The sequence below is a fragment of the Anopheles coluzzii genome, chromosome 3, assembly GCF_943734685.1.
Source record: "Anopheles coluzzii chromosome 3, AcolN3, whole genome shotgun sequence".
NCBI classification, from domain to species: Eukaryota; Metazoa; Arthropoda; class Insecta; order Diptera; family Culicidae; genus Anopheles; species Anopheles coluzzii.
Genome location: NC_064671.1, coordinates 45,710,756 through 45,734,979, shown reverse-complemented (window position 1 = coordinate 45,734,979; position 24,224 = coordinate 45,710,756). Strand labels below are relative to the sequence as shown.

The following is a 24,224-nucleotide window of genomic DNA, read 5'->3' as shown; positions in this document are numbered from 1 at the left end:
AAAAAGTGGGAAGAAGTTTGATTCAAATTTCGTTGAGTTTTAAAATATGCTATGACCCAAGCAACATTTTCTTTAAATTGGCTGTTATATTATTTTATTCTTCAAAAATTCATTTTTCCCAAGCGCCACAGATTAAGCTTAAACGACTGAAAAATTGAATATCCATAGAAAAAAAAATGAAACCTGCACAGCTTCATTGGTTTGATCAATAAATGGCGGATTATTATCCTATCCTTTTCTTGCAATGTGTTTCGACAAGTTTCATCTTATCATGACCTATATAGCCTTCTACCCAAGTGCCACAAATCCACTAAACGACCACTAAACGGCTTCTAAACGACTCAAGTTCTCTACCTAAACGGAATATAGAAAGACTTCGTTTAGCAGACGGCAAACGACTCATGCATTCTAAAAATAGCAAAAAAGCTGGTGGCGCCATCTGTTTTTGGGATACCCAACCAGTTGAGCTTCCTCGCTTAGAGGAAAGCTTTCTCATTTCCTCTTTACTGTTGTATGGTTTCGCATTGAAGTTATGCATCGCTAGAAATAGAACGGCGATACGATTGTTTAAATACTAAACTCCAATGGAAACCACCAGCACTGAGGCAAGTGAGATTTGAGTAATGGTCGTTGGTGTTGATACCCACGTATCTGACCACACGACCATTTATATAGATTTTTGCTCAGAAAGTTAGAAGACTATATAGGTCATGATAAGATGAAACTTGTCGAAACACATTGCAAGAAAAGGATAGCAATATAATGATGAGTTGTAATACGCCATCTATTGCTCAAAGCAATGAAGCAGTGGAGCTTTCATTTTTTTCTATGGATTTTCAATTTTCCAGTCGTTTAAGCTTAATCTGTTACGCTTGGGTAACTTTCCGAGCAAAAATCTATATACAGCGGAACGTCGATTATCCGGGCAGCTCGGGACCGGGCGGTTACCGGTTAATCGGTTTGCACGGATAATGGTCCAAGAAATGTCAAATTCATATAAAAATTAAAAAATCCACTAATTTTATGATTAATTCACCTTGAATCAATCAATAAATCGTTAGTAGAATATTATTTCAATCAATAACTATAGGTTGAACCACTGTTCATAAACAAAAATAAATTTCGAAAACACCACTAGACACTACAGAGCTGCACAAAAAACTGGTTGCCCACTTGACTATCGCAGCAAATGTTCGCTGTACGTTTGAACAGCTGTCACATTTATAAGCACGGTTAAGCCGCCCAACGGTTAATCCGCCCCCGGATAATCGACGTTCTACTGTATATGATCATGTGGTCAGATACGTGGGTATCAACACCAACGACCAATACTCAAATCTCACTTGCTTCAGTGCTGGTGGTCTCCATTGGAGTTTAGTATTTAAACAATTGCATCGCCGTTTTAGTTCTAGCGATGCATAACTTCAATGCGAAACCATACAACAGTACAGAGGAAATGAGAAAGCTCTCCTCCAAGCGAGGAAGCTCAACTGGTTGGGGTATCCCACCAACTGAGAGCGCCACCAGCTTTTTTGCTATTTTTAGAATGCATGAGTCGTTTGCCGTCTGCTAAACGAAGTCTTTCTATATTCCGTTTAGGTAGAGAGCTTGAATCGTTTAGAAGCCGTTTAGTGGTCGTTTAGTGGATTTGTGGCACTTGGGTTGACCACACGACCATTCATATAGATTTTTGCTCGGCAAGTTAGAAGGCTATACAGGTCTTGATGAAATTATATTAGATGAAACTTGTCGAAACACATTGCAGACAGCAATATAATGATGAGTTGTAATACGCCATCTATCGTGCACACCAATGAAGCTAGTGAGCTTTCGTTTTTTTTCTATGGATATTCGATTTTCTAGTCGTTTAAGCTTAATCTGTGGCGCTTGGGCTAACCTGTGCTGCAGCATTAAGAAGACTGATGGCACCACTTTGTGACACTTTGATAAGTATCCTTACCCGGGCAATTATCCCAATAAAAGGTATGCAGTGACGGAATCGCAACTCCGTATGCAAACGGAGTAAGTAAACGCTACACTATTCTTAGGGAAGAACGGAACTGACTTTATTCATTTAATTCTGCGTAGCCGTTCTACGCCGCTATCTTACTCTAGCGATGCCTAATCCTAATTTTCCTAATCCTAGTTTCCTTATGCCCTATGTTCTTATGATGAATACCCCTACCCTTATATTAATGTGACTTCTATGCCCAAGCACTTTACGCGCGCATCCTAATTACTAACAATACTTAAACTACTAATCGCACTAGCTGTCCTAATCTATAAAGTGGGCGTGGCCTTCCTATCTAATCCTATACTATAGTTCATCGTACTTCCAAATTCATCCTAGTTCTAGTAATGCTGCTGGCGGATGTGTTGCTCCGTCGCAGCGCCCAACGCCGGTGCTTTACACCGAGTCGGGTAAAGCGCTTACTTTATTTAGGTTTTCATCTCTTATATGCTATTTAGTTGCTGACCGCATACAGGTCAGCTAACTGTAACTATGACTATTTGATAACAAGTTGTATTTATACTTAATGCGACATGTACCTATGGTTTATGAATTGCGTAAAGTTACTTCCTCGTTTGAACCGTGAGAACGGTTGACTACCTGTTTATGTTTGTTGCTTTCTGAAGCGCGCGCTATCGCTTGAGGCGTGTTTTGCTTGAACTTTGTTTTAACTTAAGGTGTTTTATCTTGAAGTGTTTTACTTCGCTACATCCGCATAAATGCTTTTACTTCATAATGAGGTCGTACGCAACATCTAGTCTTAATCCTAATTAGTTCATTTGTTAGTTCATTGCTATTTTTAGAATTCCACCTAGTTCATTTCTGTCGGCGACAATAAGAGCCACCTCGTATGTCATGCTTTAAAGCTATAAAGTTCCATCAAGTTCGGCGCACCTTCTTAATAAGCCTTCAAATTCCATCGTGAACCATACAAATCACGCTAAGCAGTTGTAAGGTTCCAGAGAGTACCAAGTGGTTGTTAAAAAGCGCCATAGTTTCGCAAAGTACTCCTTATCTCTTAATCAGCCACAAAGTACGATATTGGAACAATTTTTCGTTAAACAGCCTGAAATCAGCTATAGAGTTCGGGTTGGCTATTTGGAACGGACCTACACGCAAGGTTTACCAAGCGATAGCAGGCCACCGAAACAACAATATGGCTGGTATCATTGAATCCGTTCGTAGGGGGAACGTACGGCGATGACATGAAATTCTAGGGATGGTAACACATTTCTTTAGCCCGGTCCTACAATGCCGCAGTAAATAACTGTAGCAACTATCTAGAACAGGCACTCCCCGATATAAGCTATTAATGTGGACCGGGGGCAATAGCGTATCTCGAATATTAGCGTAAGTCGAATTTCGAGGTTTTCAGTCAAATTATAGCAAAGCAAATTTTGTATAATTTTGAATGAAATTGTAGGTTTTTAGTCACTAAATTAGTTATTCGATCTGATTTCAACTGAAGATTACTAATGTTATGTTTGATACTTTTGCTTTTATTCAAACACTTAAAACGTACATAATAAATAATATACACAATACACTTTATAATAACAATTGCGATGGGCCGCGCACCAGCCGCACCAAGCGCCCCTGCCGAGAGCTCCTGCTCGATCGGCCTTCGTACACACTCTAATCGTGCGCTCGGCACACACTAAGCCTTGCGCTTAATGTGTGTGACAGTGTGCGTGACACACTGTCGTCCCCCTGGACGTTGACCGGTGGCAGCGCAACTGCCACGGCAAGTCCAGGGGTCGGCACGGCTGCGCACAACAACTAATTTGTACCTTTTAAAATGGTTTTTAACATTTAACATTTGATGTATCAAATCAGTACAATTTGCTCCAAGAAATGTCAAATTTAGAAAAAAGCGTATAGCAAAATAGCGTATATCGAATAGGGCATATATCGGGAATTTCCTGTACGTTAGGAAATTGAGTGTCGGGACGTGCGCCACCGCTACGAACGGATTTAATAATACCAACCTATACCTAAGGGAACCTGCTGTCGTAGCAAGAATGAAGATATGGTTAGTAACCAGCCAGAGATCATCTCGCAGTGTGCTCAGTACTTTGATGAACTGCTCAATGACCAGTTCAACTAACAGATAGAGGCTCCACTAGCTGATAGTGTCATGCTACTGCCACCTAGCGAATCTTGGAGAAGATGGCATAATTGACTTCAAAGCTGTATATGACAGACAGGGTAAAACTATACGACGCTATGAGCTCTTTTGGAATCCCGACCAAACTGATAAGGCAAATTAGAATGACAATGACCCACGTCACTTGCCAGGTGAACGTGGATGGACATCTCTCAGGCCTTTTGCTATCATCAAAGGTCTGAACGAGCTTGCTTGTCATCTATTCAACTTCAACTTCAACTTCATCTATTCAGCGCTAGAGAGGACCATCGGGACTCGAGTGTGGAGACTTCGGGAACCAATTTTTATGAGTCAACCCAGATCCTGGCATACGCGGATGATATAGACATCATAGGTCTGCGGCACTCCTATGTAGCAGAAGCCTTCCAAGGGATTGAGCAGGCGACAAAGAGCCAACAATTCTCCAGGATGCTCGGTCCCTGGCTGCAGACACTCGATCTCCGAGTGGTTTCGCTTCACCTGATCCATCCATCGAATTCGCTGTGCTCTTCTGCGAACTGGGGATTGCTGTCGAACACCTTCTTGGTTGGGCATGAGTCCGGCATCCTCATGACATGCCCCAGCTATCGTATCCTGCCACATATTCCACATTTCGTGAGGTCTCAAAGTCTTTTGGATCTCAACAGTCGGTTAAACCCGTAGTATGCACGGTTCCCCTGCAAAATGCGTTTCCGGATCTCGCTGCTGATGTCGTTGTCCGAAGTAACGGCCGTATCAAGATAGCAGAACTCGTTTACTACCTCGAAATTGTCGCCATCAACTAATACACTGCTTCCCAGATGGTCTGAGTCTCCGACAAGCAGGTACTTTGTCTTCGTCGCATTGATTCTCAATCCAATTCTTGCTGCTTCGCGTTTGAGTCGGGTGTATGCTAGTGATGGGTAGCCGGAATCGCACCCACGGCTCGGAATCGCTTCCGAGCATTGCTACTCCGGCTCCGATTCCGAAAAATTCAAACCGTCGATTCCGCCCGGAGCCGTCGGAGCCGTCCGGAGCCGTCGGAGCCGTCCGGAGCCGTCCGGAGCCGTCCGGAGCCGCTAGTCGGCAGCCGGAGCCGTCGGAGCCGTCCGGAGCCGTCCGGAGCCGTCCGGAGCCGTCGGAGCCGTCCGGAGCCGTCGGAGCCGTCCGGAGCTGTCGGAGCCGTCCGGAGCCGTCGGAGCCGTCCGGAGCCGTCCGGAGCCGTACGGAGCCGTCGGAGCCGTCCGGAGCCGTCCGGAGCCGCTAGTCGGCAGCTGGAGCCGTCGGAGCCGTCGGAGCCGTTGGAGCTGTCCGGAATCGTTGGAGCCGTTGGAGCTGTCCGGAATCGTTGGAGCCGTCGGAGCCGTCCGGAGCCGTCGGAGCCGTTGGAGCCGTCGGAGCCGCTAGTCGGCAGCTGGAGCCGGTCGGAGCCGTCGTAGCAGTTGGAGCCGACGTAGCCGGTTGGAGCCGTCCGGAGCCGACGGAGCCGACGGAGCCGTCCGGAGCCGGTCGGAACCGTCGTAGTCGTTGGAGCCGACGGAGCCGTCGTAGTCGTTGGAGCCAACGGAACCGGTTAACCAATTGGAGACGTTGGGACCGTCGGGGCCGTCGAAGCCGACAGAGCCAGTTCGAGCCGTCGGAGTCGTTGTAATAGTCGGAAGTCTTCTGAAGCGCATTAATTTCCCGATATCAGCGATGATTTCATTTTAAAAAAACAGCTTACGAGTAAAAAAATAGTCTTCTTCATTTATTGCTCTGAAGTTTTTTTTGTATTTTTTTTAAACAATGAAGTCAAAAACAATTGTTTGCTCCGTATATTTAGGGAAAAACTATGAATCAAACTATTATTGATCTTTATTTTCATAAAAGATGGACGGATGATTGATAGTTATATTCTTTGTCTTGTCCATGTGCCATCATGTTATTCGGTAAAAAACAAGTGCGGCCTAAGCCATACACGTTAGTCAATGTAAACAACCGTGCAAAACTGCCATAATTACACTCATCTGCCTCGTTCGTATTTTATCAAACCCACCTCCCGTCATAGTTCTATTGCTCCTTGACCTCCTAATTTGATTCATTTTTTTTCCTATGTATATATACGGAGCAAACAATTATTTTTGGCTTTATTTTTGAAAAAAAAACACACAAAAAAAAACTTCATATCAATAAATGAAGAAGACTCTTTTTTTACTCGTTAGCTGTTTTTTACAATAAAATTATCACTAATATCGGGAAATTAATGCGCTTCAGAATGCTTCCGACTATTACAACTACTCCGACGGCTCCGACGGCTCCGGACGGCTCCAACGGCTCCAACTTCTCCGACGGCTCCGCCGGTTCCGGACGGCTCCGGCTGGCTCCGGACGGCTCCAACGGCTCCAACGGCTCCAACGGCTCCGACGGCTCCGCCGGTTCCGGACGGCTCCGGCTGGCTCCGGACGGCTCCAACGGCTCCAACGGCTCCAACGGCTCCAACGGCTCCAACGGCTCCGACGGCTCCGGACGGCTCCGGACGGCTCCGGCTGCCGACTAGCGGCTCCGGACGGCTCCGGACGGCTCCGGACGGCTCCGGACGGCTCCGGACGGCTCCGGACGGCTCCGACGGCTCCGACCGGCTCCGGCTGCCGACTAGCGTCTCCGGACGGCTCCGAACGGCTCCGGACGGCTCCGAGGTCGGAGTTTCGCACCTACCTTCCGGAATCGCTTCCAATTTTGGCGGAGTCATCCGGAAGCGATTCCGGATTTTTGTTGAATTTACCCATCACTAGTGTATGCCTCACACACTGTTCATGATGACCTCTAACAGCCGGATCAACTTCCCAGGGAAGTGGTACCGCTGCATGATGCTCCATAGCTCCTTCCAGTCTATGGTGTCGTAGGCCGCCTTGAAGTCGATGAACAGTGTTGTGGAGACGGACAGCGTCGCGCAACATTGTGGCTCTGGGTTGTTCGCAGAGTGCGACAGCCCTGGACGTCACCCGAGCTGTCCGTCGAGGGCGACCGTGTGACGGAGCGAAAGGGCCGCGCCATCGCTAGGGCACGACGGCCGTTCACCCGGGGCATTCGGTTCTCGGGTGATCAACGAGTGCGGTAACCGTTACGCGGCTGCGCCGAGGTTTTTACGTTTCAACAAGTATTTAATGTGTTAGGAATAAAGTTTGCATGTTTTGTTTGTAACCTTTTAGTTGTGCTTAGTTCAGTGGTTTATTCAAATAAGTGAACGGACATCCGAACACAACAAACAGGTGGTGCGAAAGGAACTGGCATTCTCGGCACTTCTGGCGGATCTGCAGCAGAGTGAAAATTTGGTCGATGGTGGATTTGCCTCCAACAAACCCAACTTGGTAGCTGTCGACTAATTTAGTAGCAAGGGACACAAGTCTGCTGAAAAGGATCTGGGACAGGATCTTGTAGGCGGCATTGAGAACAGTGATGGCACGAATAATTCGAGCATTTCAGCCTGCCAAGTAGCTAATAACACTAGCTATAGGTAGAGTAACCGGTATTGCTATACTATATATGCTATGCTATACTTGGCTGCGGTCAGTGTTGGATTACGCTTCTGTAGTATGGTGCTCTACAGCATCTCGCCCGTTTGGAGTCGACCCAACATAAACTCTCCCGGTTTGATTTGCGTTCTTCTTCTTTTTTGGCACAAGAACCGTAGCCGATCAAGGCCTGTCTGGACTCATGTCGGGAATGTTGTCAAGTCTTTCGAGTTGTCGACTGTACCACCAGACCGGTTCTTAGTCGATTTTCGCTTCTAGTGCGTCCAAATTAGTGATGCGCGTTCTGGAGCACACGTAATAGGTGTTGTGGGCAGAAGTGGGTGGCGACCCTCGGACTTGCCTTGGCAGTTACGCTGCCACCGGTCAACGTCCACAGGGACAGCAGTGAGCACACGCACACTGTCGCACACACCAAGCGCGCAATGCTTAGCGAGTGCCGAGCGCAGTACAGGCATAGTGTGCACGAAGGCCGATCGAGTAGGAACTCTCGGTAGAGGCGCTCGGTGCGGCTAGTGTGCGACCACCGCTTGTATATTTTAAAGTGTTTATTATTCGTAAAGCGTATATTATTTATTATGTTAATGTTATTAAGTCTACAATAAAACCAAAGTGCTCAGTTCATAACAATAGATTTTTTCCGTTTGTTAAATTGATCGATTGTAACTACCGCCAGTTTTTTTTTTTTTTTTTTGACCTAGTAAGGTCGCCAGAACGGTAGGTTTAACGGAACGGCAGTTCGCCCGAATGCAGAGCTGATTGCATACGATTCTATCTTCACCATTACCATGAGAGGGAGCGGGCTTATACGCCGAACGTACCTGAAAGGTATGCATGCTTCACTCATCAGGATCTAAAGGCAAGGACAAGGCAAAAGAAACACAGAAAAATTTCCTCACGGCTACACATGTCCTTTTGATGCGTTGTCTATACGTCTAGCTCGGTATCACAGCGGCATACGCCAGGTAAGCAGTAATGAGCAACGAATGTTTCTCGTCGAACGAGTTCGCCGGTACGCCTGAATATTTAATAGGAACGGTAGGTTAAATTGTAACGCCAGGTGCAGTGGAAACGGTAGGTTAAGACGGAACGGTATGTTTGGTAGGAACGGTAGATTTGGTCGGAACGGAAGGTTAAGTCGGAACGGTAGGTTCGTGCGGAACAGTAGGTTCAGTCAGAACTAGTGATGGGCAAAACGGCTCCGAATCCGGAGCCGGCCCCGACCGTTGGATCGGAGCCATTGGTGCGGAGCCGGCTCCAGAACGGTGGGCCCGAAGCCGGCCCACAGCCGTTGGAATGGAGCCGTAAGTGCAGCGCCGTTAGTCCGGAGCCGGCTACGGAGCCGTTGGTGCGGAGCCGTGGGTGCGGAGCAGGCTCCGGAGCCGTTGGTGCGGAGCCGGCTCCTGAGCTGTCGGAGCAGAGCCGGCTCTGGAGTCGTTGGTGCAGAGCCGGCTCCGGGAAAAAGTCGGAGCCGGCTCCGGAGCCGTTAGTCCGGAGCCGTTAGTCCGAAGCCGGCTCCGGAGCCGTTGGTGTGCTCCAAAACGCCCATCACTAGACAAAACGCTATGTGCATTTAAAGCGTAGGTTGAGTCGGAATGGTACATTGGGTAGGAACATTTGAAACTAATATTGCGAACGGTAACGTAAACTTACAGGGTTTTCCAAGGGTTTTCACAGTTGTTCTTTCTTGACTCTCTCTTATCGGAAATGAACTTTAAATGGAAATTAACTTTGAATGCCTTTTTGGTCAGGCTCTTTGGAAATTCCGATTGGATTTGTCCAGCAAGGGTGCTATAGAGTTCAATTCCCAATACATTAAGTTTATTTCGCGTAAGAAGGAGACAATAAAGTGCCCCACATCGTTCGGAATGTTTGCCCACAAATATGTACAATATGTATTGTATTTTAAAAACAAACCAATCCTTTCACGGATCACGTTTCTTTACGCCACGAACAACAAGTGGTCCGCGGACCATGGGCCGAGTTCACTTGACTATTGGTTTCGTCAGAATGACTATCGACATAGGGGAGGGGTAAAACGGTATGGATAAACGCCGATTAATATGCATATTTGAGAAATGTTTTAAAAATTACTTCATGGATTATAGGGATGTTAAAAAAAACAGATAATTGCTTGATATATAATAAATTGCGGTGGAATTTCCAGCTTTAACCATCTTTTTTGTCAACAAAAAAAAACAATACACTACACATGGTATGGTGAATGGAATTGTTCCCTCGAATCGGTTTTTCATTCGGTACCTTTCGGTCTACCCAACCCGACTGGCTGTTGCCTTCGTGTCCTTGCGCGAGCCTTCCAAAACACTACTTTCCACGGCTTCCACGGACTCGGCAAGGTATAAAAAGGGACCAAACATTCCCGGAAGCTTTCAGTATTAGTGCCAACGCGAACCCACGCGGAAGGGTCCGGGAAGAAAAGCACGTGGCCCGGGGGCACTAACTTTACTATCGTTCTTCTGGCACGCCCTCTGGCAAAACCGGAAACATGTGGACAGCAACGAAGTGAATTTGAATGCGATTGTGGGGGTGTGTGAGCGTGTGTGGGTGTTTAGTGAACTTTCGTGTTGGTGTGAGTAAGAGGTGTGAAATAGTGATGTGGATGGAGTTTTGTGTGGAGGAGGAGGAGGGTATTTGATTTCTTAGCGATTCAAACGGGGAAAGGGGGTGTTATTTGCGCTTGGTGTTGTGTCGGAACGTACCGTCGGAAATAACGAGACACAGAGACAAACAACACCCAAGCCTGAACATGTGCTTGTTTCTCCGTGCACATACGTGGGAGGGTAGCTGCAAATAGGGGCATTAGTAGTGGGTGCAATAGTGATAGTCGCAGTAGGTTCTGCTCATCCATGGCTAACTGTGATCCGCGTGGAAGTTGTGCGAGAGTTGGTGGGTGCTTGCTTAGTATTGCGTTCGATGCTTAGCTGCTTAGTGCGTGTGCGGAATGCGGACATCGCGTTACGGTCTCTGACTTAAACGTTTATCCTTTTCTGTTTCGCCCTAAACCTCCAACGATGCCCAGTATATCTGGCGTTCTGTACGAGGCCTGTGTAGGTTGCAGACAGGAGAAAGAGAAGTGAAAGGACTGCAGCAACGAACAAGAAAGCAGCAGCAGCAGCAGGAGCGTGTTGATAGTGTTCGATTAGAGGCGAAACAAAGTGGCAAAGCGAGAGCGCGAGCGCGGATACTAGTGCGATACTTATGCGGGAATGGCAAGGGAACTACAACTGCCAGAATAATGTTGATGCTAACCCACATTGGCCCGAAACCGGGCCAAACTAGACCAGCTGTGTGGGCCCCGTCCTTAGCTCTGGTGCTCGCTGCTACACCGAGCCAATGAGGTTTAATCGGGGGAAGAAAGGAAGGCAAGCAGCCGACGTCGCGGTATGATCGTCAATTTTTGGCGGAATGACACAGTTCCGTGGCTGAGTGCACGACGAGCCAGCCTACCGAGTGATGTTGTGATTGAGGCTCACGGATATCTGTAGCGTTATTGTGCAGCGAATTGCCTCTCTCTTTGTCTCTCTCTCTCTCTCTCTCTGTTCGGGGACTCCGGGTAGTCCGCGCTGTGCCCGATCCGCACAGTTCAATGGAAGGCTCCAAAGTGGGAGGAACAGTGCCAACTGCTTGAGGCTTGAAACAACCGTCCGGATTTGCCGATTGAGAGTGGACGCTTCATTAACCGCCGGCGCCATGAGCATGGAAGATGAACTAAATAGCTGTAGCAGCAGTGATAGCGGTTCGAGCAGCGAGTGCCGAGTTAGCTGCAGCACCAGCAACGGCAGTGGCACGGGACGTAGCAGCATCAGCAGCAGCGGCGAAAGCACTCCCGCCACCAGCAATGACAGTGATAAGGCCAGTGATACTAGCAGCAGTAGTCTGTGTAGCAGTGAAACCGACAAGGATAACGAAAGTGATGCGGACAGAAGGAACGGTTCCCAGTCCGGCAGTACGGCACACAAAAATGGCACAACCGCAAAGGACGAAACGGGCAGCTGTCGGGTTAGCGACACCGATAAGGAGGCGGTAGTCGCGGCCGGTGGCAGCAGACCGACGACGACGACGACGACAACGACAACTATCGGGAAAGTTATCGAGGGCAATTTGGGGCCGCTGACAGCGACGGTAAAGTTTATCAATCCGTACAAAAACAACTGGATCAATGCGGATCGATTGAACGAGCTGCGGAAGAAGGTGCAGGACGCGACCAAGCACCACCGCGTCTTTCTGCTGCGCGGCTCCTTCCACACCGTCCGACGGGCGCTGGTCGAGCGGGGATGGGTCGAAAAGCTGGACGGGTTTCGCGTGAAAGCGCAAGCGTCCACCTCGTCGTCCGGCTTCATACTGGAGGATCTGGTGTCGCAGCTGCCGGAGCGCAAGCCGGGCGAGTCGCGCAAAAACCACATCGCCAAGTGCGAGCGCAGCATCATGTCGCGCTTTCTCGAGCACACGCCGATCGATTTCCTCTGGACGGCGCGGCGCGAGAAGGCGGACTGGCTCGATCTGACGAAAAACTCGTCACTCATCATTAACCGCTTCGCCAAGGCGCCGTTCACTACGAAGGAAGGCCTCTGCTCGGCGCTGCACGATTTCCATTGGTTCTACGAGGAGGGCATGTCCGAGACCTACTTTCCCCGGTGCTACAACGTCTGGAACCCGGAGGAGTTGAACGAGTTCGTCGACAATTTCCGGCTGACGGCGTCGATGGGCCTGCTCAAGTGGCTCATCGAGCGGCACGGGACCGAGGGCGGGGGAGGCGGCCTCGACGCCATCATCGCAGACGATGGTAACGTGCCGAGCACGTGCATTACCTTTGCACTGACGCGCTGCAAGGAGTACCTGGACTACTGCCTGCACAACGACATCGACATCGAGGAGGACACGAAGGTGTGGGACCACGACTGGGACGTCTTCCTCACGCACCACTATCTGCTCACGCACGAGGACAACCGGATACAGCTGCTGAAGGAGGAGCGGGAAGCGGACGCGATCGAGCACTACCTAGCCGAGGCGAAGTCGGTGCTGGAGCAGATCAAGAGCTACTGGCCGCAGTACGCACTGGACGGGTACCTGAACATCTGGATCGTCAAGCCGGGCAATAAGTGCCGCGGCCGGGGCATCCATCTGATGAACAACATCAAGCAAATCATTGCCATGGTGAACCCACCGATTGTCAGCAAAACGCGCTACGTGATACAGAAGTACATTGGTAAGTACAGCAGGACAGTGAAGGAATGCAATTGCCCACCCGGAAAGACACGCATTGGTAGTGGTGGGCCAAAGGAACGGGGTTTGCACGCATTATTGGGCGCATGGTTGCCGTATTGGCGGCGACGGAACAGCAAGCAGGCGTCGTGGAACGTTTCATAACGTGCTAGGGACAATGTTTTTTACCATAGAAACAACTTGGCGCTTGGCATTCAGCTGTTTTCCCTTGCAAAACTCCCTTTTTCTCGGTCTTGGTACCGCAGCGGGGGCCAACATAGTGGAGTTATGCAGTTTTCATTCCTGTGCACTGCCTTCAGTGTTCGATCGGCCAAAGCAAAATGTAGTTTTTGTTCCTTTCCGTGTTCCGTGCGAGCAAGACAGTGTTTGCAGTTAGTGAGCAATAGTGTTTGGAAATTTGTTTAAAAAGCGTACATTTTTGGGGTTTTGGGATGAATTCATTGATCAACATTTTAACATTTTCCACTAGCAGTAATCAGTAGCGTTTGCGAAGCGAAACAAAAAAAACGGCTCCACCTTATATATTGCCGACATGATTTCAAGCCCCGTTTGTGTGGCCGGATCGCGCTGGTGCTGGTCTGTCCTTCCTTCCTTCCGTTTCAGAGCGACCACTCATTATTCACAACACCAAGTTTGACATCCGGCAGTGGTTCATGATCACCAGCGTGCAGCCGCTCAACATCTGGTTCTACAAGGAAAGCTATCTACGCTTCAGCTCGCAGCAGTACAATCTGATGAACTACCACGAATCGGTGCACCTGACAAACCATGCGATCCAGAAAAAGTACCACAACGCGGTGCGGGACGAGCGGTTGCCGCACGAGAACATGTGGGACTGCCACACGTTTCAGGCCTACCTCCGGCAGATCGACAAGTACGAGATGTGGTCGGAGCGTATCTACCCCGGCATGCAGAAGGCAATCATTGGGTCGCTGCTGGCCTGCCAGGACAACATGGACCGGCGGCCGAACACGTTCGAGCTTTACGGGGCGGATTTCATGATCACCGAAGACTTCTATCCGTGGCTGATCGAGATCAACTCGAGTCCCGATCTGGCACCGAGTACGAGCGTTACTGCCCGGCTCTGTCCCCAGTGCGTGGAGGACACGATACGAGGTGAGACATCTTTGGTCGCTGCTTTCTTGGACAGCGCAATTGGTGAATACATTCCATGTTTCTCTCTCTCTCTTCCTCTCTCTCTTCCCCTCTCTCTCTCTCTCTTCCTCTCTCTCTCTCTCTCTTTCTCTCTCTCGCTGACCACTGCCACACAGTGGTGATCGATCGGCGGACTGATTCGAACGCGCCGACCGGTTCGTTCGAGCTGATCTACAAACAGGTCATACCGAAGACGCCCGCCTACATGGGGCTCAATCTACAGCTCCGCGGTCACCGTATCACACCGAAAAGCTCCATCAAGAAGGACCGCTTGCGGATGCTGCCCCTGAAGCCGGTCCAGAATGTGCTGCAGGTGTCCCGGCTGGCGACGTCGGCGGCGGCTGCATCCGCTGTGAAACAGTCCGCCTCGCCGGTCATAATGGATCTGATCGAGTGCATGCAGTTCCGGGACGGTAAGCCCGTGGACGACGCCGACTTGTCGCGCCACCATGGGCTGGTGCGGGGGACGGGCCCCTGTGGCGTTACCTCGGCCACACTGTACAAGCGGTCCAACTTTTCGCACAAGAGCCAAAACTTGCGGTACGACTTTGAGAAGAAAAAGTCGTACATCATCTCGAAGACGGGCGAGCTGTTCCGGCGGAATGGGACCGGCAGCGGCTCCAAGTACCTGACCGACGGCGACACGTACATAGACAGTGTGGAAGCCTGGGAGCGGGCTACGACTAGCTTCTTCCAGCATAATTTCTCCAACACGCTCAGTTCGCTCACCGTTAGCAACGCGCGAACCGGGTCGGAATTAGCGGACGAAGGACAATCTCGCCCGGCTCCCGGCGGCAGCAGCTCGGCGTCCGGTGGGGCAGGCAAGTGTACCATAAAAGTAACAGACTGCGACGACTGCAGCAGCAGCAGCAGCAATAGCAGTCAGTGCAACTCGGACTCGGAAAAGCGTACCGCCAGCGTGGAGAATCTCTCCACTGCCACCGCCCAGCATACGGTGCCATCATCCAGCGGCGGCTTCCCGACCGCTATCCGTTACGGCACGCGGCATACGACGGGGGGCCGCAGTAGCACCACGACCTCGAACAACTTCTACACGCTGGGCTTTAGTTTGCGAACGACAGCAAGACCTCCGAAAGCCGTCGGTTCGAAGCAACCGGGCCACAAACTGCATCACGCACAATCAGCCGAGGACCTGCCAGCATCGTTCGCTGGGGAGCGTACGACCGCCACGTCACCGTTGCACCATCGTTCCGGCACTGTCGGCGGTATGGTGGAGCCACCGCCTGCAGTCTCTGGACCCACCGTGGGCTCAACGTCCGGGGCTTTCTAGCAGCCGTGGAACACCGCCGCCCGCTGCTGGGGCGGAAGGAACGGTGATGCATTTTCTCAGCTACTGCTAAGGTCCAGCTTTGCACCACACACCGGCAAATCGTCCTTTTCCTCTTCCACCACCACCACCACCACCACTCACCTGATTCCACCAATCTATAGCTCCTGTTGCTCCTCATCTTCCGCTTCCTCCACCACACCGGCAACGGCCACCAACGCATCTTCCTTTCTTCCCGCCAGCTCGCTGCAATCTTCCCACCACTGGCACTCGCGCTGCAATCTTCCCATCACGCGCGGTCACTGCTTCATGGGCAGCGGCACCACCAGTAACCATGGTTACGGCATCAGCAAAGCTACGGCCACCTCTTCCACCGCCGCCGCTGCTGCTGCTGCTACAAGCAACGGCGTAGGCGCCGGCAGCCGCCACAGCAGCTACCATAGCAATAGTGTTGTAAAAAGTAGTAGACACCATGCAGCCACTCCCGCCACACGTTTCCACGAAACGCTTTTCCGTGTACCTCTGGTGAAAATTCAAGGTTCTTCCTTACTTAAACCAAATTGTTTTGTGTTTCAGTAGATTCTAGTGTACGTTTACTTGGTGTATAAGTGTGTATGTGTGTGTGTTTATCCGGAATCCGTGGCAGCGGCAGCAGTAGTAGCAGCGGATAGTCTCGTTCGAAATCCGGAAATTGTAGGTCCAGTAGCGTCTCCTAGGAAAAGAACGTGTTTGTTGGTGGCTGGAGCGAAAGATAACATATTTAAATCTCTAAAGCCTTTAGTGTAGCTAAATTTTAACCAACTCTCGTGTTCACTCGTGTTTACCTGCTCGGTGCGACGACTACATTGCTTAACATTAAAATAAAACGCCAGCTGTTGATTAGGAAAATTGAATCGCTCTAGTGCTAAACGAAGTAGCTAAATGAAATGCATCTAAAACTTAAATTTGTTACCAGTGATGTATGGGACAGTGATCCCGGTGTTGATCTAGCGGACATAACGCTAGAGCTGGGCGAGATCGATTATGGCCGGCAGCTCGACCAGCGGTTTGAACAGGCACCGGTACAGCTCACTAGACGATTTCTCAAAGGATTACCTGCGCTAGAGCCACCACCTTCCAATGCACACAAACGTCACCAATGCCCAGTTCCGGCTGGTGCTGGTCCCGGTGATGATGATCGTCCCCTATCGCCACTCTCGCGACCATTTCCCCAGCCAAAGGCTAGCCAGCATGTGCACACCTTCCCGCGCATGGCGCCACGGTTGCAGCCCCCCGACGACGACGAAGACGCGAACCGTACGCCAAAGCACAAGTTTTTCCGCAACTATAGCTTCGATTTTCTCAAGCAAAAGCAGTTGAAGGCAAAGATTGCGTCGGCGGTGGAGAAGAAGCACATCTTCTCGATCGTTGGCCACTATCCGGCGCTGCGGAAAGCTCTCAAAACACGCCACTGGCTCGAAAAGCAAACCTTCCGGAGTGCGCTGCTGCGCGAACTCTCCCATCACGCGCTGCTGCAGAAGGCGTCGAACGGTAACGAGTACGAGGAAGCGCTCGTGTCCAAGTACCTGAAGCCGTACCTGCCGTACTTTATCTGGCAGCATCGGAACATGCGCGACTGCAAGCAGGACCGCTTCTACGCACCGTACCGCAGCCGCATACACTACGAGCGGCCGTACGATTTTGCCGTGAAGGAGAACCTGATCCGCCTGATCAATGCGTCCCACTGGCATCAGGAGGAAGGGTTCGCCGAGCTGGACTACCCGCGCACCTATCTGCTCGATACGGAGGACATCATTACCAAGTTCCAGGAGGACTATCAGCTCACGATCGTGAGCAGCTTCCTGCACCACATGGCCAAGCATCTGGAGCACGCGTTCGACGACGAGGGCACGCTACCGACGGACGTGCTGACGACGGCGATGAAGTATCTGCGCTACTATCTGGGCTGTGCGCAACACGAGGACATCGATCATGAGGAGTTTTGCGAGCCGCTGCTAACGCCGGAGAACAGGCACGAGATGGAGCAGCTGCTGGCGGGCGAGGCCCAGTTCGGTAGCATACCCGGGTACGAGGTGCTGTCGCTGGTGGCGCAGGTGAAAAAGCTGGTGCACGAGGCGGCCAAAGTGTTTCCGGACATGAAGATCGACGGGATACGTAACATGTGGATTCTGAAGCCCGGCAATCGGTGCCGCGGGCTGGGCATAATGCTCTTCAACGACGATCGCAAACTGCTCGAGCACGTGGACAGCAATCCGGACGTGAAGTACGTGGCGCAGAAGTACATCGGTGAGTGTTTTTGTCTTACTTTGTGTATACAGTTCAACAATATTTCAGGTCGGGTGTCTTCAATCCCAAAATGGTATGAATGGATATAGGATATTACGTAAATTAGATTTTTCCCTATTACGTACACCTATTTTTGTACCAAACTTTTTTGAGCCAGTCGCTCTCACAGAAGCATAAAAAGGCAATTTCGTCACATTAATCGTTCTTTTCGAAGTGCCTTTTTCCCCGTTCATTTCCTAATTGCTTTTCCCCGCGAGTCACCTTCCTCCTCTGGTCCTGGACCTTCCTCTGTCTCGTGGTTTGAAAGGGCAGCTTGAGCTGATTTCATTACCTGATTATCCTGGAGTTCCTGGAACGGGGGAACGGGAACTAATACGATTTGAGTGTAATAGGCGCTGTTGTTTTGCCCGAATCGATCAGCAGGTGGATTCAATTGGTGGAAACAACGAGCTGGAGTCGTCCTCCTAACTGTTGTCAACTCAAAACAACCCACCCATAGAGCATGATAGGGCGGGGGGTGGGTACGGCAGGACTAAACATTAAATATCGTAATTCTGGCTTTGTTACAAGAAATCGACTAAATAAGGTTCTTCCTTGCTTTGAAACGCTAGTTTTCATCATCGTTTATCATCACTGCTACCTGTTACTTATTGTGGAAATATAACCAAACCTCCACTCTTATAAAACTCGATAGAATATTGACTTATAGCAATCTACTATTTTGTCTGGCATCTATGCTAATCGTATAATGAAAGTTTTTGCAGAATTATCACATAAAACCCTGGGCCGTTTTAAATTGCTTTGCAAACAAACATCAGGATTGTGTGTGTGTTTGTGTGGCCAACGGGAGCAAAAGAGATAGAGAAAATAGACGTAAGACAGCAAAACGGGGCCACCAACACGCTACAATTTGAATTCCCAAACACTGCCTTGGTAACGGATCGGTTCGCATTATGTTGGTATACACACACATAGATACATACCAGCCAGTCCCCGTTGGCACTATGAAGGGTGGGGAGGCGTTGGCGGTATGCAAAAGACTTGATATTTTGCTACCCCCTTAGAAACATGCTTTCCTTTCTCCACTGGCGTACAGCAAAGATAATGCGATAATGTCAAACGGTGCTCCACAGGGAACTTCGCCTGTGTTGCTGATAATGTTGTATCTATTCTTTTCCGCATACTCTAACGCGCGATAGTGCTGTCTTTCGTTCCGTACCTTCATTATGCACTGCAATCGGCGGGGGTGTGTACTTAGAGGTGAGCATTCTATGCTGACCTCGCACCTAGGCAATTTATTTTCGTGAATGTTGAAGGTGAATCGTGCGCTATAATTGCGTTTGCCCTTGATAATTGTGCACCGTAAAAGTTGGGTGCGTAAAGTTTGTGAATTTTTAATTAACGCACATTACGCACATGCATCCTGGTGCTGCAGCACTTTGGCAAAGGTTCGTTGCTGAAGGATGGTGGAATGATTTGACCAATTGACTATCGGATTCAACAAGAAAAAGAAAAAAAAATGAAATTACTTGAACAAATCATTTTCAAGACTGTTTTTTCTGCCGTTTTGATTAAAATATTGGACATTTTCGATTCCTAATTGTAATTATTTAAAAATATATAGTCATACCGGCTTATTAAATTAATTGATTGCCATACCACATTACGGGTGGACCCGTGGAATAGTCGTCAACTCGCACGAATCAACAACATGCCTGTGTCTGTACCGCTACCGGCCATGCTGTTAAGTTGTACGAGATCACCACTGTACCACCAGGCCGGCCCAACCGACTGCATGGCATTGATACTTAATAATAAGTCTCGAAAGCCTATAATATATGCGCCAGCAAAAGACAACGTAGGTTGTTACGCTTAGAAGAAGAAAAATATCATACTAGGATTGATTCAAAATGCACCACCTGCCCTCTTGGAGGAGCTGATTTTAATCTAAATAAATATTACATGCCTCTCATTGCCCCACCGGTAATCTGTGCCAGCTCCCTTTTTTCACATCGGTATCTATTATTGAAGTAGTTTTTAATTTAGGAACGATGCGTTGGTTAAGTAACTATTAAAGGTGAAAATAACATTGTTTTACCAAACCTTTCTCAGAGTCAATTCGCGCAACAGCAGCTCGGATTTAAAGTACCTAATACTGCATTGAATTCAATGAAAAAAAAAAAACAGTATTTAATCTATGATGTAGGATCCAGGATTGAATTTTCGGAAACAAGTTATAATTTTAACATTAAAAAGTATGTGACTTGTGAAATTTCCCACTGAGAGAATTTAGATGCTGTTCGAATTTTCGAAATTCGTAATTCGACATGGAAACCGTCCCGATTTTGACCAATTACATCGTTACGATTACTTTATTTGCTTAAAATGTTCAGATATTATTGGTATTTTTATTCGTCTCTGAAATCAGGAGGTTTTGCTCGTTTGAAGTGCGTTGGGCAGAAGTGTGGTCAATCAAATTATACTTACATACTTACCTATCCAGCGGTATAACCACTTAGCAGTTTTAGCTTTGCTGGCCGAAAGTGAGATCGCCGTACATCTCATATAGCTCGTCATTGTATCTGCTCCTCCACACAAGCGTGGACAAAAATCATTCTGAGCATCTTGCTCTTCTTCGCTTTCTCAGGCTATGGAAAAACCGGTTGGCAGCCAGCATCCTTACGCGCAATTCAGCTTCCATGCTATTGTCGGTGCTGAACTTCGACCCGAGATAGGTAAAATGGGACGACTTTAAACCTATCTGTACGTCACCCATACGTAAGACTGGATTTGTTGTTGCTAGTGCCGCTGATGTTGCCACCATTAGTTTGGTTTATCTGCAATCTGAGGTTCTCTGCTGCCTGTTGGATCCCTTGGTAGGCTTCTACTACATAGGAGAGCCGCAGACCAATGATGTCTATATCATCAAAGTATGCTAGAATTTGGTTCCCAAACTGTCCACCTTCGCGTTCCAGACGGCCCTCTCTAGCGCCAAGTTGAATAGGATACAAGCAAGCCCATCCTCCTGACGCAGACCTTTTGGTGGTAGCAAAAGACCCTGAGAATTTTCCATCCACCTTTACCTGGCAAGTGACGTTGACGTCATAGTCATTCTAACAGGATTTATCAGTTTTACTCTGGCCGTGCTATCATATGCTGCTTTGGAATCAATGAGGCGATGTTACGTGTTTTGTCCGTATTCTGCCATCTTCTATACGGCATGGACCTCACCAGCGGTTGATTGTCGGAATGCAGATTTCCATAGTTTCCGATTACCATTTCTACGTGAGAAACAAGTCGATCCTGTACGACCAGGTAGAATATTTTATAGGTGGAATTCAACACCGTAATACCCACGGTAGTTGTTGTAGTCTAATATATATTAGTGCTAAGTGGCACTAACACGATGCTATCTGCTCCATCTGTTCGTTAAACTGGTCGTTAAGTAATTCATCAAAGTGCTGAGCTCACCGCGAGAGAGGACCTCATACAGGTAACGATCTACGCGGTTCGCCCATATTATGACAGCCAGTTTCGGTAATCTGCATTCGCTTGGTAAAACTTTCATGTTGGGCCTTACTTAACTATATTTAGTATAACATATTCTAAACGGTATCACTTTTCCTTTCCCTTTTTAGTGTACTCACACTACTATATGTTTCTCTCTTTTCTTGAAGGGACCACCACTCTTACTATAATATGCAATCCAATATTATTGTGCTTTACCACGTGACATATAATTTTACTACTCTCGCAGCACAACGCTCCCATACGCGTTGGAATAGGAGGTGTCCCAAACGTGCCAATCCTAAATAGTTGGAATGTAAACAGTCACCCACGTGTGTGTGTTTTGTGTGGTGCAGTGCACGGTATGTTTGTGTGCTGTCCCTGTGGTAACCACCGCACAGCGCAGTGTTCTCTAACTACACGAGGTGTGAAGCCGATGCACATCTGCCAGCGGTTATTCATCAGGGCATTATTTGTACTTCGTGCTTCTTCCCCCCCTGTGTGAAATCGCTTTCGACACTTTGAATGATTCTTCTTTTCAATAACTAGGCCATTTATGGATTGGTATTCGTGGCGTGACACCACCGCAAGCATTCCGGCGTGCAAGCAGGTCAGGGATTGTGGTAGTAAGTATTCAGATTCAGGTAGTTGGCCTATGTATTTCGATAGTGAAATCCAATCATTATGCCTAACAATCGATGAGGAACTTTTTACGGCAAGTGGGTGGATCGTTTTTATGGTGGGGAGGGGGAGGGGAGCGTGAGACGGAAGCTAACCAAAGGCCTGGTGTCCTGTCTTCCGGTCGGGAACTGCTACTGCCTTCTCCTCCTTTCTCGGGACATTTTCAGGTGAAGGTCGGCCGTTCGATCCAACAGGTACCGAGGCGTTATGGGAAAAGTTAGTTAACTTATGTGAATAACGTTTTTGCGAACCTTCTCAATTGCTGTAGCTGTAAAACAGTGGCACGGCACGCTTTCCATCGGTTGTACTAATACAAAGAGCGTTGTTCGTTAATGCGAAAGCCTAGCTTTATTTAATGTCTTTAGCGCCTATTCGATCACCCTGCGCAGTCAGTGTAAGTTTGAAATGCCGATACCATGATTCCGTAACTTGATAGGATAATTGGCCTCATTTTACGTGCAGAACTGACTGGAAAGGACGAGGCGTTGAACACTCGTTCTCTCGGTAGCATGGTTTTGATTAAGGTTTAAATGAGGGCAATTGTTTCGTGTGCGCCTGGTTCAGGGGTGGAGTTCCAATTCCGAGTTTACAGATAGTAATCTTGCCGTTTAACAAATTTAAAGAATACAATGTTCGTTTTTACAAGGGGCACAAAGAGAGACTTTCCTTGTAACTGCAAACGTAACTATTAAGCATTAATTCGATTTTTAACTGTTATACTGTTCGGTATATAAGTACCTGCCACAGGTACGTTCCTTTAAATCTCACTTTAAACGTGCTTAGTTCGTTTTGCTTCCTTGATTTGTACACCTTTTGTTTCGATTTTCAGAACGCCCGCTGTTGATACACTGCACCAAGTTCGACATCCGCCAGTACTTTCTCATCACCTACACAAACAACGTGCTGAAGGTGTGGATGTACCGGAACTGCTACCTAAGGTTTAGCTCGCGCCAGTTCAATCTGGACGATTTTAGCGAATCGATCCATCTGACGAACTACTCCATCCAGAAGAACTACGCGAAGGAGGTGCGCGAGGGTGCGGATGCACTGCCAGCGAGCAACATGTGGTCACTGAAGCGCTTCCAGGAGCATCTGCAATCGCTCGACAAGGGTTTCTACTGGGAGCGCAAGATCTATCCGGACATGAAGAAGAACATCCTCGCCATCGTCTGCGCCAGCCTGGACGGGATGAAGATGGAGCGCAACATGTTTGAGCTGTATGGGGCCGATTTTATGGTGACGGAAAACTTTCGCACCATGCTTATCGAGATCAACACCAGCCCCGATCTGTCCTCGTCCACCGACGTAACGTCCGTCATTTGTCCGGCCGTGCTAGAAGATCTTGTAAAAGGTAGGAGACGTGTGTGTGTGTGTGTGGTAGTTGTGCTTTTTTGGTTAGAATATCTAATCACCCGTTTCCCTGCCCTGCCCGCCCCTGTTGCAGTTGTAATCGACAACACGAAGGACAAACGAGCTGGAACGGGACAATTCGAACTGATTCATTCACTAGAGATACCGCGTGTGGCACCGTACGGCTACGGACTGACCGTCGACGGACGTTCGATGCAATCGAAACATCGCTCCAAAAGTCCACTGTCCCCGATCAACACGTCCACAGGACCAACGGTCGCCTCTACCGCCACATCCACACCGAAGCGAAGCACAGCAGCGGCAGGAACGACCGTAGCAACAACAGTCGCAACAGGGGGAATAATATCGACCGGAGCAAATGGTGGGAATGCGAAACATTCCCGCTACGCCGCCAGTAGCTCGGAATCTTCAAGCAGAGGCAGCAAAACGTCGCTTACGAGCGTAATTTTAGACCGGCCGCGTACGACGCTGAAGTAAGCGTCCCTGTGCCTGTCCCGGTGGTCGAGGACCGCTTTTTTTTTGGGGCCCACCACAGTTGTTCATAGCCCTAGATTTGCTAGCCGAATTAGTTCATGGAAATAGCAAAACCAACCAAAAACTGTATACTTTCGATATGACACACATAGCTATATTTCTAAATACATTTTATGTCGTTATCAGAACGCTAATGTTTCATTTCCACTTTCTACCCCCTTCCCCCCCCCCCCCCCCCCCCCCCACAAATTTGCTTGTGGATAATAAGCACAGATAGTAGTGTCGCCTTCCTTAATTGTACGGTGCGGCGGGACAATTGTGAGACAACATCGGCAGGACAACGACGACGCAACAGCAATTTTCCAACTTTAAAACGATCCCAAATCACGCGCGCACGATGGTTTTGTGTGAATATTTTTTCTTCTCCTGCTTTGTTCATTTCGGGCGAAGCTTTCTGCATCTGCAGCCCCAGAACGGTAGCATGTCACCGTGTAATGATAATCAGAAATAATTAGGCAAAACTTTACACCCAGCTCTACTACGTGGAGGCTTTCTCTCCCCTCCACCTCCTTC

The 24,224-nt window shown here is 48.8% G+C and overlaps 2 protein-coding genes across 4 annotated transcripts; both read left to right on the top strand.

Annotated features, from left to right (window-relative positions):
- The first annotated feature begins 9,716 nt into the window (after positions 1-9,716).
- On the top strand, positions 9,717-16,000 carry LOC120958264 (tubulin glycylase 3A). 3 transcript variants are annotated; one of them, XM_040380928.2, is made up of 4 exons: positions 9,717-12,872; positions 13,493-14,005; positions 14,161-15,378; positions 15,912-16,000. In XM_040380928.2, the coding sequence occupies exons 1-3, from the start codon at positions 11,357-11,359 to the stop codon at positions 15,333-15,335; spliced, it is 3,204 nt and encodes a 1,067-aa protein (XP_040236862.2). In that variant the 5' UTR covers positions 9,717-11,356; the 3' UTR covers positions 15,336-15,378; positions 15,912-16,000. The 3 variants fall into 3 exon arrangements, with proteins under 3 accessions (XP_040236862.2, XP_040236861.2, XP_040236860.2); XM_040380927.2 differs by lacking the exon at positions 15,912-16,000 and having other exon boundaries at positions 9,718-10,235; positions 10,686-12,872; positions 14,161-15,336; XM_040380926.2 differs by lacking the exon at positions 15,912-16,000 and having other exon boundaries at positions 9,718-10,246; positions 10,686-12,872; positions 14,161-15,336.
- LOC120958265 (tubulin glycylase 3B) lies at positions 15,359-23,839 on the top strand. Its single transcript, XM_040380929.2, has 3 exons — positions 15,359-17,618; positions 22,636-23,157; positions 23,251-23,839. The coding sequence occupies exons 1-3, from the start codon at positions 16,259-16,261 to the stop codon at positions 23,652-23,654; spliced, it is 2,286 nt and encodes a 761-aa protein (XP_040236863.2). The 5' UTR covers positions 15,359-16,258; the 3' UTR covers positions 23,655-23,839.
- The last annotated feature ends 385 nt before the right edge of the window (positions 23,840-24,224 follow it).